General features: G+C 37.0%; 1 protein-coding gene and 1 long non-coding RNA gene across 2 annotated transcripts; both read right to left on the bottom strand.

Moving 5' to 3' along the window:
* Positions 1–1121: 1121 nt before the first annotated feature.
* Positions 1122–2102, bottom strand: LOC126661461 (uncharacterized). Its single transcript, XR_008789645.1, has 4 exons — positions 1884–2102; positions 1670–1802; positions 1297–1593; positions 1122–1208 (listed from the first exon to the last, which is right to left on the bottom strand). It is a non-coding gene; the product is annotated as an uncharacterized LOC126661461 (long non-coding RNA).
* A 1018-nt stretch (positions 2103–3120) lies between these two features.
* LOC126661728 (uncharacterized) lies at positions 3121–5099 on the bottom strand. Its single transcript, XM_050355592.2, has 2 exons — positions 3573–5099; positions 3121–3493 (listed from the first exon to the last, which is right to left on the bottom strand). Exons 1-2 carry the CDS (start codon positions 5042–5044, stop codon positions 3172–3174), a joined length of 1794 nt encoding a protein of 597 aa, XP_050211549.2. The 5' UTR covers positions 5045–5099; the 3' UTR covers positions 3121–3171.
* Positions 5100–14841: the final 9742 nt, after the last annotated feature.

A 14841-nucleotide genomic window follows, 5' to 3' on the forward strand; every position in this document is an offset into this window, starting at 1 on the left:
TTCACTTGTGGCCAGCCGGGTCATTTTTCTAGGGAGTGTCCGACATCTGGGCAGCAGATGTCTAACTCCAGTGTGGCGCAGTCATCTTATCAGCAGCAGAGACCTGCGTTTACACAGTCTGTAGGGTACTCTCAACCTGCAACATCTTTTGGTGGCCAGCGGGGCCGTGGTTCTGGTGGCAGAGGTTTTGGTGGCCGTGGTAACGGCGGTAGAGGTTCCAACGGTTATGGTACTGGACAGAGTTCGCAGCAGCAGCCGCAGGGTCAGGCCAGAGTGTTCGCACTTACTCCTCAGGATGCGCGTGCATCAAATGCTGTGGTGCAAGGTACGATACATCAGAACTGTATACAAAAACATCGCTAGACTACGGTACTACAAGTCTGTGGTGTCATCTGTGACATCGTCATCAGTAGCGGGTGGAGGTGAAGGTGGAGGTGGCGGTGGTGGAGGAGTGGGTAGCACATCTCCCTGGGCCCGTTGCTGCAACTGCTGCATCGCCTCTCTAACCGCAATCTGGACCTGATCACGGATCGTATCCGCGAAGTGAGCGATGAGATCTGTACGGAATCTCGCATCGGCGGCTGGCGATACGGTCTGAGAGGAGCTGCCGGGTCGTCTACTAGAAGTACCCCGCTGAGAGGCGACAAACTCAGAACCAACTGAGCCTAATCCGTAGACACGCCGCTTCTTCACCCCCTCAACAGCGAGATAAACCTGGTCTGGGTCCACTGGGGTAGATGCAGTACTCCCCTCGGCTGTCTGTGTGGCAGCCAACATCTCCTGCTCAAACCGCTCCTACAAAAACAACGTAAAACAATTAGTTAAATATGAATTCTGATATAATGAACAACTAAAACTTTCACGTTATTTTTAATAAAAATTCGGCAGCATTTCGTTTATAAAATGAACATCACCCATTTTTCAGGGAAATCCTGCAAACTTAAAATTGTACAACATATCACATATCAACAACCAAACCACTTAATTCTAACTAAATAGATTACGCGATTCAAACAATTATCCTATTATATTCATACTATTTCAATACTCAAATAATTTAAATACTAGTTTTAAACAATAAAGTTTCAAGAAATACTTACAGCCGCAATCCTCGCGCGCTCGTCAACGAATCGTGTCGGGTCAGCCTTCAGAGTGTGCATCCGCTTGTGCACCTCAGCATGTGTCGGCTCACGCCCCAGCTCCTTAGCCTGCCACGCAAATTTAGTAATTTGTAAGTTCAATTAACAAAAAATATAATGCAAAATGCAATATTAATTAAAATAAATAAAAAAATACCAAAACAGCCTTATGCTTCAAAGCAGACATCGAGCCTCCAGTATGTCGAACCGGTCCAGTACCAGCTCCGGCCGGCTCGCTCATCCGATTGGCCCGCGCCTGGGCCGATTTCTTCTTCGCCTCATCAGAGTCCCAAACTCTCTCCCATGCCTCCCACAAGTCGTCGGTAATAGACACGTCTCTCTCACGAGAAGTCTTGTAGGTGGACAGCCTGTCAGAATACCGGTTCGCAGCATGCTTCTCGAAAGTACTTCGGATGACTCGTTCCTCGAATTCGTCCTCCCAGAAGAATTTTTTCTGCAAAAGTGTTAATTTTAACAAATTAATTAAACTAATAAATATAGATAAAAAATATAAATTTTTATTAAATTACCTTAAACTCCTCGAAGTAAAAAGAAACAGCTTCCTCAGGCAAAAATCTCTAAGCGGTGCCTACTGCCCACCACCGACTCTGGAAGATTTCCCGCAACTCTCTAGATACCGTGCTGGTATCGAGCAACCTGTTCCTGTTTCTCGAAAATCACTGACTTAGAAAAATATTATATATAACACATTTATTATTAAGAAATACAAATTTTTTTATTTACCTCTGTGCGTTGGGGATGACTCGGACTCTGCCAGTGGCATCCAAGACTTCCCCCTCAACAGGCTGGCGCCGAGCTCGAGGTCTACGAGGTGCTGGAGCTGGCTCTACACCCTCCTGAGCCTCAGCCCCCTCTGGAGGAGCTGCCAGGTCGTCCTCCTCCTCAACAACAGCTAGTGTGGGTGGCCGAGTCCGGCCTGTCCCACTAGCACTCCTCCCTCGCATATCTGCAAATAAATTAATATTAAACACATAACAGATATACATATAGATATAAATCATAAAACAATTTCAATTTTTTGAATAAACATTTGAGATATAACTACCCAATACAAAATTTACCTACTAATCGTCATCGTCATCGTCTTCAAGTATATCTTCTTCGTCTGATATTGACGGCACTTCTTCGTCCTCCACCTCTGGAGGAGCGAAAAACACATCTGTTTCAACTTCCCCGACCGAATCAACCAAAATTCTTGCACCCTCATCTATTATAACGTTTAGAGGTTGTTCTATAATGTCCTCTTGAAACGCTGGAGTAATGGAATCGGGCATGTCTATCTCTGTTCTGGCCCTCATCTTACATACTGTCCACCAGTTGACCTTATCTTTCTTTTTACTTGGATATGTGCAGTAATGTACTTGACCGGACTGCCCGGCCAAAATAAATGGTTCGTATTTTCCGTACTTCCGTTTATGATTGACGTCCACAATATTATATCGAGGATGCACTGACATACCTCTATCAATCGGATCGAACCAATTACACTTGAACAAGACAGTCCTCTTAATTGGCAGAGCCGGGTACTCCAACTCAAGAACATCTGTTAATATGCCGTAAAAATCACTTTCTGTTGGAGCGTAGAGTGATCCTTTCACGCAAACTCCACTATTCATGGTTAGTTGATTCTCCCCATAAGCCTGAGTTTGAAATTTAAACCCGTTTACGAAATATCCTTGAAAATGTTTCGCTTGCCTAAGCGGTCCCTTAGCCAGACTCGAAATATACGGATTACTTATATAGTTAGTTTGCGCCTGTACCATATAAATGTATAATTTTCAGACCTTTTACATAAGAAGTACGAGATAATCTGAAAAATCATTTCGGATACTTACATATCGTTCAAACCACGAGGCAAATTCAGTCTCGAGCTTCACTTCTACTTGAACTTGGGTGATTCCGGGAATGATTTCGTACAACTCGTCAACATACAAACTTTAAAAAAAACCCAATACTTGTTACTACAGTAAAGTCATGTATTTGACAAATAAATTTAAAAGTAGAGTACGACTTACTCCTTGTAATGCTCGATTTCAGGACAGTTCAAGAGAATGTAACTATGGGCGGCGGTGTATTCGTCCTCCTCCAAACTTTGCTTTTTAGAAGCACCTATAGGTCGGCCACTCGGTTTGAAAATTGATAGCCGATCTACATCATCATCCACGACATCATCACGTGTCTCGTTTCTTTGCAGCCGATCAGGCAGCGTCGGATCACCGTCATTAAAGTAAAATGATGCAAATTTGGCTATTTCTTCGTACAAATATCCGGTGGCAATGCTACCTTCCACCTTAGCTTTGTTGGTCACTTTCCGCTTCAATTTTCTCAGATATCTGTGCAATAAAATTATTGCAGTGTTAACAAATTTTATTGATAGTTTTCAATAAATTTTAAAATTAAAGAATACTTAACCTTTCAAAGGGATACATCCACCGATATTGCACAGGGCCTGCCAGCTTTGCTTCGTAGGGTAGGTGTATAGGAAGATGTTCCATTGAATCAAAAAAGCTGGGCGGAAATATACGTTCCAACTTGCACAATATTTTTGCAATGTCTTTCTCCATTTCAATTAGGTCGTCCTCTTTAAGCGTTGTGCAAGTCAGGTCTTTAAAGAAGATGCTCAACTCCGTAATAGGTTCCCACACGGACGGATGAAGAAATTCTCGAAAAGCAATTGGCAAGAGACGCTGCATGAAAACATGACAGTCGTGGCTTTTCATACCGATCATTTTCAGCTTTTTCAAATCGACACACCTACCCAAGTTCGACACATGCCCATCCGGGAACTTCAACTCTTTAACCCATTCCAGTAGAACTTGTTTTGCGTTTCTATCTAAAGCATATATTGCCTTCGGATATTGCCCGGTTGATGGATTAAATGCCAAGTCCGGACGATTACAAATACCATTCAACTCGTCTCTGGACTTAGCATGGTCTTTGGTCTTCCCGGGAACATTAAGCACTGTATTGAAAATGTTGTCGAATACATTTTTCTCAGTATGCATGACATCCAGATTATGACGAAGCATATTCGTTTTCCAATACGGCAAATCCCAAAATATGCTTTTCTTATGCCACCCATGATTCTTTGATGTCTGAGCATTCGTATCCTGAGCTCCAACCTCGTATGCCTTTTTAAAACCAAGGCTGTCAATCTCTTGTTCAATTTCCTCTCCAGTTCTGTATCCCCTGAATGATTTTCTTTCTTTGTAGCCCTTTTTAAAATCCGTAGTGTTATTACGGTACGAATGTTCAGGTGGTAAGAACTTTCTGTGGCAATCAAACCACGATTGTTTACCACTCTTCGGAAGAGTAATTGCATCAGTTTCTTCCATACAGTGAGGACATGCCCGTTTACCCGATGTGCTCCATCCAGACAACATTGAATAAGCCGGAAAATCATTGATCGTCCACATAAGAGCGGCTTTCAATTGAAAATTTTGTCGCCTATGAATGTCGTATGTCCGAGTCCCAAATTCCCACAAATGGTTCAGTTCTGCTATTAGCGGTTGCAGGAAAATATCCAAACTGCCTTTTGGACTATTGGGTCCGGGAATAAGAACCGTTAGAAACATGAACTCGTCTTTCATGGCCATGCCAGGAGGTAAGTTATACGGAGTCACAATTACCGACCATGACGAGTATTGTTGCCCAAAGGCACCAAATGGTTGAAACCCATCTGTACACAACCCCAATCTGATATTTCTAACTTCGGCTGCAAAATCTTGGTGTAACTCTGAAAAGTGTTTCCAAGCTGGCGAGTCAGACGGATGATTCATCACACCATTCTCCATCTCGTGCTCGGCGTGCCACCTCATATGTTTAGCTGTTGCCCTAGAAGCGTACAACCTCTGCAGCCTCGGAGTTATAGGAAAGTAATGCATTTTTTTATAAGGCACATTCGTCTTTCTTCTTTTTGAATTACCCGCAGTAGCTGGTTTCCACCTGTGATGCCCGCATACTTTACACACAGTCAAACCCGCATCGCCACCCCAGTATATCATACACATATTTTTACAGCAGTCAATCACCTCAACTGGAAGCCCAAGCCCTCTAACTAGATTTTTAATGTTGTACGAATTTTTTGCTAACTTGTTGTCTTTAGGCAACAGCTGATGTACGAACTCGCTCATTTCATTCATCAGACCGTCAGACGCTTGAAATCGGCACTTGAATTCTAAAAATTTTACGGCTGCAGACAGAGCGGAGTGCCTGTCATTCCCAGGCCATATGGGTTCTTCGGCCGCACGCATCATATCATAAAACTTCTGAGCTTCTGCATTCGGAGGCTCTTCTGTCCATACTTCGGGACCACCCGCATCAGTAACCATTCTCTGGAATGAACTGCAACCCTCGTCTTCATTTTTATGCTCCCACATGTTGTCCGCTTGCAGAATATTAACAGGCATCTCGACCCTCCTATTTTCCTCACCATGGTGAGTCCAGACGTGGTAATTACTCACAAACCCGTCTGTGTAGAGATGAAACTCCACTTCGTCAACAGTTCGAAAAGCAGTGTTCCGACATATGGGTTTAGGGAAAGGGCATTTAATTTGAGCCCCGCTTATACACTCGGGGTGTTGCACAGCAAAGTTCAAAAACTCCCTAACGTTACTGATGTACCCTTCAGTCAACAATCCTCTGACCAGTCTCCCACTATACATCCAACTGCGATCTGAATTCATTTTTGTAGCACGTACATTTAGGTGGGTTTATTACTCGGTTACAGCAAAGTCAATGCAATTGACCGCTTAAAAGGTAGGGCCCTATCCCATTCGCAAAACTGGGTCTACTTAATACGATCACGATATATGCGTAAATACGGAGAAAAATATTCGGCAGCCTTCCGGCGCAGTTCTCCAAGTGCATTATCAAATATATGCTGAATAACGCCAAATACATATTCCGTTAGGAACTAGCGTTACACAGCATATACTAGATAGCCACCCGAAGAACATACGACGGAAATACTACCAAATATTTTTCTACCGCATCTATACATATATTTTTTTCCGTGATCGAATTATGTAGATACCAGTTTTACGAACTGTACACACGTACAATCCCGTGTCGTTCAATCTCTTGAGGACACGGGACGGGTTTTCTACGGCTAGGTGAGATTTTATTCGGTGTGAATAAAATCTTTTTTTGTTTTTTTAAAGATTATTCAGTATACTATAATTAAATAAAAAAAACAATAGTACTTACTTGTTGTAGAGCAGAACCGCAATCAAAAAGGAAAAATCGAACTAACAATATCGGCTATCTCAACAACCGCCAACGGCACACAAACCTATAGGGAGACGACGACTATAAATTTTTCTAATTTAAGATATACATTATCTAAATGTACAGTTATTATATATATTATTAACAAAAATCCGGCAGCATTTCCCCTGAAAAATGACATCACCCATTTTTCAGGGAAAACCTGCAAGTTAAAAATACATTTTAAAATATCCAACACATTCATGCCAATTCACCAACATATTCTTGCCAATTAACCAACATATTCATGCCAAATAATTTAAATTTATTCGATAAACTAGATCGCCAAACTTAAAAATTAATCTAATTTAAAAATTAATCTAATTTAATAATTAACTAATAATTAAGATATCTCATTTATATACAAATAGTCCAAATTATGTAAAAAAATAACCTAAATTATATATTTTTAATAATCTAACCTACTAAATAATAAATTAATATAATTATAATAATCTAACCTAATAAAAAATTAATTAATCTAATTATAATAATCTAATGTAACAATTAATAAACTAACTTAATATAATAATCTAATTAAAATTAATATAAAATAAAAATAAACATAATTAATATAATTATGTCTAACCTAATATTATACCTAACCTAATTGTATTTAATTAATATTATGTCTTAACCTAGTATACTAACTAACTTAACATTATAAATTAACCTAACAATTCTACCTAATTAAATTTAATAAAAATAAATTATCAAATTAATTAAATTGTATAAAAAACTTACTGGATTGACTGAACCGGAGATGGAGTCGGCGGCAGAGGCGGAGGGGCGACAGTGGTAGGAGGCTGTGCCGGGAGAAGACGGCGGCAGTTAACATTTTTGAAAAACAAAATTAAATCTAACTTAATTATTAATAAGGGAAATGGGTTAGAAATAACCTACCTGATTTGGAGAGCAAGACGGCGGCGAAGGGAAGAGAAGACGGCAGCGGCGGTGGCAGCGCTGGGAAGAGAGGGCGGCGGCGCTGGGGAGAGAGGGCGGTGGCGGCAGCGCTGGGAAGAAGAGAGGAGGCGGCAGCGATGTGAACCGGAGATGGAGGCGGCAACGATGTGAACCGGAGATGGAGGCGGCAGAAATGGGAACGGCGGCAGAATCAAGTTTTGGAAATAAGGAAGAAGAAGTTTTGGAAAAGAAAAACTGAAGAAGACCTTCAGGTTTTGGAATTTTAATATTTCAACTTTAGCGACAGATATAAATCCGTCGCTAAAGCAAATAAATCCGTCGCCAATAAATTGAAGCGTTAATGAAACGGAGCGTTTCATTAACGCATCACGTTAGCGACGGATCACAAGAATCCGTCGCTAAAGTTAGCGACGGATTCACGGGGTCCGTCGCTAACTGGCATCACATGAAACGGTGAGTTTCATGTGATGCCATTTAGCGACGGATTATGTATCCGTCACCACATTTGGCGACGGATTACACCTATCCGTCGCTAAATGGCAACAGAAAAAGGGCGGGACAGTTCCCGCCATTCACTAATTGGGATTTGGCGACGGATGTTGCATCCGTCGCCAAAATCCGTCGGTAATGCACATGTAGCGACGGATTTTGGATCCGTCGCCAAAATCCGTCGCTAAAAAGGACTTTTCCAGTAGTGCAACTATTAATCGTAATATCGTTATTAAATGTTTTAAACGGTTTAAAAGGTTGTCCACTTGATAAATGTACATAGTGGTATAAACTCATCTCAGTATATCTGACTCCGTTATTTTTCCAATTTTTCCCAGGTTATGATATGAGAGAGTTTGGTGATCTCCGTCTTTACTTTTCTCGGAGGTTCCATTTATTTTGATAAACTGTCAAACCATTTTATTCTTAGACCGCAGTAGTTACTAGACTACTTTATTTATTCTAGTTGTTTTGTCGGATTGGTTCGACTTGATTATTATTGCTTTGACATGTTATATGATTATTCAGGATTATTTATGTTATACCTATTTACAAACTCAGTATTGGAAAGCATGTTATATTTAAATGTTAAATATTATAACTGCTAGAATTAGGCTGAAGTCTCGGTTGTCCCCCACCATTGATTTTCTTACAGATTTATTATAATTGTATGTTAACCGAAAGGCTAGCGACGGGTTTTGGTTCTACATAACCCATACCCTAGCGCCGGTCACGATTCATGAAAATGGTTAGTGACAGATACGAAACAGATCCAAGCGTTTCAACTTTGTTGCAATTTAAGCCAAACGATTCACCTTTTTAGCAATTTAAGCCAAACGTTTACAAACGTTACGATACAAATCCAAACGATTCACCTTTTTATCAATTTAAGCCAAACGTTTACAAAGGTTATGAAACAAATCCAATTTTTCAGCTTTTTAGCAATTTTAGCCAAACGTTTATAAACGTTACGAAACAAATCCAAGCGTTTCACCTTTGTAGCAATTTATGCCAAACGATTCACCTTTTTAGAAATTTAACCAAAACATTTACAAACGTTACGAAACAAATCCAAACATGTCACCATTTTAGCGATTTAAGCCAAACATTTGCAAAACTTACGAAACAAATCCAAACGTTTCACCCTTTTAGCTATTTAAGCCAAACATTTACAAACGTTAAGAAACAAATCCAAACGTTTCACCTTTTTAGCGATTTAAGCCAAACGTTTACAAACATTACGAAACAAATCCAAACGTTTCACCTTTTTGGCGATATAAGCCAAACGTTTACAAAATGTTACGAAACAAATCCATGCGTTTTTCCTTTTTAGCAATTTAAAACAAACGTTTACAAACGTTACGAAACAAATCCAAACGTTTCACCTTTTTTAGCTTTTTAAGCCAAACTTTTACAAACGTTACCAAAATAAACCAAACGTTTAAAATGTTACGAAACAAATCAAACTTTTCACATTTTTAGGGATTTAAGCCAAACATATGCAAACGTTAGAAAACAAATCCAATCGTTTCACCTTTTTAGCGATTTAAGCCGAACGTTTACAAACGTTACAATACAAAACCAAACTTTTTACCTTTTTTGCAATTTAAGCCAAACGTTTTCAAACGATACGGAACAAATCCAAACGTTTCCCCTTTTTAGCAAATTAAGTTAAACGTTGACAAACGTTACGAAATAAATTCAAACATTTCACCTTTTCAGCGAATAAAGCCAAATGTTTACAAAGGTTATGAAACAAATCCAAACGTGTCACCTTTTCAGCAATTTAAGCCAAACGTTTAAAAACAGTACGAAACAAATCCAATTGTGTCACCTTTTTAGCAATTTAAGCCAAACGTTTAAAAACAGTACGAAACAAATCCATACGTTTCACCTTTTTAGCGATTTAAGACAAACGTTTAGAAACGCTACGAAACAAATCCAAGTGTTTCACCTTTTTTGCAATGTAAGCTAAACATTTACAAATGTTACGAAACAAATCCAAGCGTTTCACCTTTTTAGCAATTTAAGCCAAACGTTTACAAACATTACGAAACAAATGCACTGTTTCACCTTTTTAGCGATTTAAGCCAAACATTTACTAACATTACGAAACAAATCCAAACGTTTCACCTTTTTGGCTATTTAAGCCAAACGTTTACAAAATGTTACGAAAAAAAACCAAACGTTTTTCCATTTTAGAAATTTAAAACAAACGTTACGAAACAAATCCAAAAGTTCCAACTTTTTAGCTGTTTAAGCCAAACGTTTACAAACGTTTCAAAAAAAAACCAAACGTTTAAAACGTTACGAAACAAATTAAAACTTTTCACATTTTTAGCGATTTAAGCCAAACATATGCAAACGTTAGAAAACAAATCCAAACCTTTCACCTTTTTAGCGATTTAAGCCAAACGTTTAAAAACGTTACGAAACAAAACCAAACGTTTCACCTTTTAACGGTTTAAGCCAAACGTTTACAAATGATATGAAACAAATCCAAACGTTTCAACTTTTTAGCGATTTAAGTTAAACGTTTACAAATGTTACGGAACAAATACAAACATTTCACCTTTTCAGCGAAATAAGCCAAACGTTTACATAGGTTATGAAACAAATCCAAATGTGTCACCTTTTTAGCAATTTAAGCCAAACGTTTAAAAACGTTACGAAACAAATACAAACGTTTCACTTTTTAACGGTTTAATCCAAACGTTGAAAAACATTACGAAACAAATACAAACCTTTCAGATTTTTAGCGATTTAAGCCGAACGTTTACAACCGTTACGAAACAAAACCAAACGTTTAAAACGTTGCGAAACACATCCAAACTTTTCACCTTTTTAGCAATTTAATCCAATTGTTTACAAACTATACGAAACAAATCGAAGCATTTCACCTTTTTAGCAATTTAAGCCAAACGTTTTCAAACCTCTCCCCTTTTTAACGATTTAATCCAAACGTTTACAAACGTTACGAAACAAATCAAAACGTTTAAAACGTTACGAAACAAATCCAAATGTTTCACATTTTTAGCGATTTAAGCCAAACCCTTACGAACGTTACGAAACAAAACCAAGCGTTTCAGCTTTTTAGCAATTTCATCCAAACGTTTACAAATGTTACGAAACAAATCCAAGCGTTTAACCTTTCTAGCAATTTAAGCCAAACTTTCCTAAACAAATCCAAGTGTCACCTTTTTAGTAATTTAAACCAAAAGTTTACAATCGTTGCAAAACAAATTATGGCGCTTCACCTTTTTAGCAAATTATGCCAAACGTTTACAAACGTTACGAAACAAATCCAAACGCTTATCCTTTTTAGCGATTTAAACCGAACATTTACAATAGCTATGAAACAAAACCAAATGTTTATTCTTTTTAGCAATTTAAGCCAAACATATACAAATGCTACGAACCAAATCCAAACGTTTCCCCATTTTAGAAATTTAAGCCAAACGTTTAAAGCTTTACGAAACAAATCCAAACTTTTCGCCTTTTTAGCGATTTATGCCAAACATTTACAAACGTTATGAAACAAATCCAAACTTTTCACCTTTTTAGCGATTGAACCCAAACGTTTACAAACGTTACGAAACAAATCCAAAAGTTTCATTTTTTTGCAATTTAAGCCAAACTTTTACAAACGTTACGAAACAAATAAGCCAAACGTTTACAAACTTAACGAAATAAATCCACGTGTTTCACCTTTTTAGCAATTTAAGCTAAACGTTTAAAAACGTTACGAAACAAATCCAAATGTTTTACCTTTTTAGCAATTTAAGCTGAACGTTTACAAACGTTACGAAACAAATCCAAACGTTTCCCCATTTTAGCGATTTAAGCCATACATTTAAAACATGACGAAACAAATCTAAACATTTTTTCTTTTTAGATATTTATGCCAAATGTTTGCAAACGTTACGAAACAAATCCAAATGTTTCAACTTTATAGCAATTTAAGCCAAACAATTCACCTTTTTAGCAATTTAAGCCAAACGTTTACGAACGTTACGAAACAAATCCAAATGTTTCACCTTTTTGGCGATTTAAGCCAAACGTTTACAAAGGTTATGAAACAAATCCAAATGTTTCACCTTCTTAGCAATTTTACCCAAATGTTTAGAAACGTTATGAAACAAATCCAAGCGTTTCACCTTTGTAGCAATTTAAGCCAAATGATTCACCTTTTTAGCAATTTATGCCAAACGTTTACAAATGTTAAGAAACAAATCCAAACGTTTCACCTTTTTAGTGATTTAAGCGAAACGTTTACAAACGTTACGAAACAAATCCAAACGTTTCACCTTTTCAACGAATTAAGCCAAACATTTACAAAAGTTATGAAACAAATCCAAACGTATCACCTTTTTAGCAATTTAAGCCAAACGTTTAAAAATGGTACGAAACAAATTTAAATATTTCCCCTTTTTAGCGATTTAAGCCAAACGTTTAAAAACTTACGAAACCAATCCAAATGTTTCACCTTTTTGGCGATTTAAGCCAAACGTTTACAAAATGTTATGAAACAAATTCAAACGTTTTGCCTTTTTAGCAATTCAAAACAAACGTTTATAAACGTTACGAAGCAAATCCAAACGTTTCACCTTTTTTAGCTGTTTAAGCCAAACGTTTACAAACGTTACCAAAAAAAAACAAACGTTTAAAATGTTACGAAACAAATCAAACTTTTCACATTTTTAGCGATTTAAGCCAAACATATGCAAACGTTAGAAAACAAATCCAAACGTTTCATATTTTTAGCAGTTTAAGACGAACGTTTACAAACGTTACGAAACAAAACCAAACTTTTCATCTTTTTTGCGATTTAAGACAAACGTTTTCAAACGTTACGGAATAAATCCAAACGTTTCCACTTTTTAGCGATTTAAGCCAAACGTTCACAAACGATAACGTTTCACCTTTTTAGCAATTTATGTTAAACGTTTATAAACGTTACGGAATAAATCCAAACATTGAACCTTTTCAGCGAATTAAGCCAAACGTTTACCAAGGTAATGAAACAAATCCAAACGTGTCACCTTTTTTGCAATTTAAGCCAAATGTTTAAAAACTTTACGAAACAAATACAAACGTTTCACCTTTTTAGCGATTTGATCCAAATGTTTAAAAACGATGCGAAATAAATACAAACGTTTCACATTTTAAGCGATTTAAGTCGAACGTTTACAAACGTTACAAAACAAAACCAAACATTTAAAACGTTACGAAACAATTCCAAACTTTTCAACTTTTTAGCAATTTCAGCCAAACGTTTACAAACTTTACGAAACAAATCCAAGCGTTTCACCTTTTTAGCAATTTTAGCCAAACATTTTCAAACGTTTCCCCTTTTTAGGAAATAAGCCAAACGTATACAAACGTTACAAAACAAATCCAAATGTTTACAAACGTTACGAAACAAATCCAAACGTTTACAAACGTTACGAAACAAATCCAAACGTTTAAAACGTTACGAAACAAATCCAAACGTTTAAAACGTTACGAAACAAATCCAAACGTTTAACGTTTTTAGCGATTTAAGGCAAACCCTTATAAACGTTACGAAACAAAACCAAGTGTTTCACCTTTTTAGCAATTTCAGCCGAACGTTTACAAATGTTACGAAACAAATCCAAGCGTTTCACGTTTTAGCAATCTAAGCTAAACGTTTACAAACATTTTGAAACAAATTCAAGTGTTTCACCTTTTTAGTAATTTAAGCCAAACGTTACGAAACAAATCCAAGAGTTTCACCTTTTTAGCAATATAAGCAAAACGTTTATTAAGCCAAACAATTCACCTCTTTAGCAATTGAAGCCAAACATTTACAAACGTTACGAAACAAATCCAAACGATTCAAATTTTTAGCAATTTAAGCTAAACATTTACAAATGTTACGAAACAAATCCAAATTTTTCACCTTTTTAGCAATTTAAGCCAAACGTTTACAAAGGTTATGAAACAAATCCAATTGTTTCACCTTTTTAGAAATTTTAGTCAAACGTTTAGAAATGTTACGAAACAAATCCAAGCGTTTCAACTTTGTAGCAATTTAAGCCAAACGATTCACCTTTTTAGCAATTAAAGCCAAACGTTTACAAACGTTACGATACAAATCCAAACGATTCACCTTTTTATCAATTTAAGCCAAAAGTTTACAAACGTTACGAAACAAATCCAAACGTTTCACCTTTTTAGCGATTTAAGGCAAACGTTTACAAAGGTTATGAAAAAGTCCAATGTTTCCCCTTTTTTAGCAATTTTAGCCAAACTTATAGAACGTGACGAAACAAATCCAAGAGTTTAACCTTTTTAGCAATATAAGCCAAACTTTTACAATCGTTACAAAACAAATCCAAGCATTTCACCTTTTTTAGCAATTTAAGCCAAACGATTCACCTCTTTAGCAATTGAAGCCAAACATTTACAAACGTTACGAAACAAATCCAAACGATTCAACTTTTTAGCAATTTAAGCCAAACGTTTACAAACGTTACAAAACAAATCCAAATGTTTCACCTTTTTAGCGATTTAAGCCAAACGTTTATAAAGGTTATGAAACAAATCCAAATGTTTCATCTTTTTAGCAATTTTAGCCAAACGTTTAGAAACGTTACGAAACAAATCCAAGCGTTTTACCTTTGTAGGAATTTAAGCCAAACGATTCACCTTTTTAGCAATTAAAGCCAAATGTTTAAAAACGTTACGATACAAATCCAAACGATTCACCTTTTTATCAATTTAAGCCAAACGTTTACAAACGTTACGAAACAAATCCAAATGTTTCCCTTTTTTTTAGCGATTTAAGCGAAACGTTTACAAAGGTTATGAAACAAGTCCAATGTTTCACCTTTTTAGCGATTTAAGTTACACGTTGACCAACGTTACAAAACAAATCCAAACATTTCACCTTTTCAGCGAATTAAGCCAAACGTTTACAAAGGTTATGAAACAAATCTAAACGTATCACCTTTTTCGCAATTTAAGCCAAACGTTT

This window comes from Mercurialis annua, linkage group LG8 (genome assembly GCF_937616625.2).
Source record: "Mercurialis annua linkage group LG8, ddMerAnnu1.2, whole genome shotgun sequence".
Taxonomy (NCBI): domain Eukaryota; kingdom Viridiplantae; phylum Streptophyta; class Magnoliopsida; order Malpighiales; family Euphorbiaceae; genus Mercurialis; species Mercurialis annua.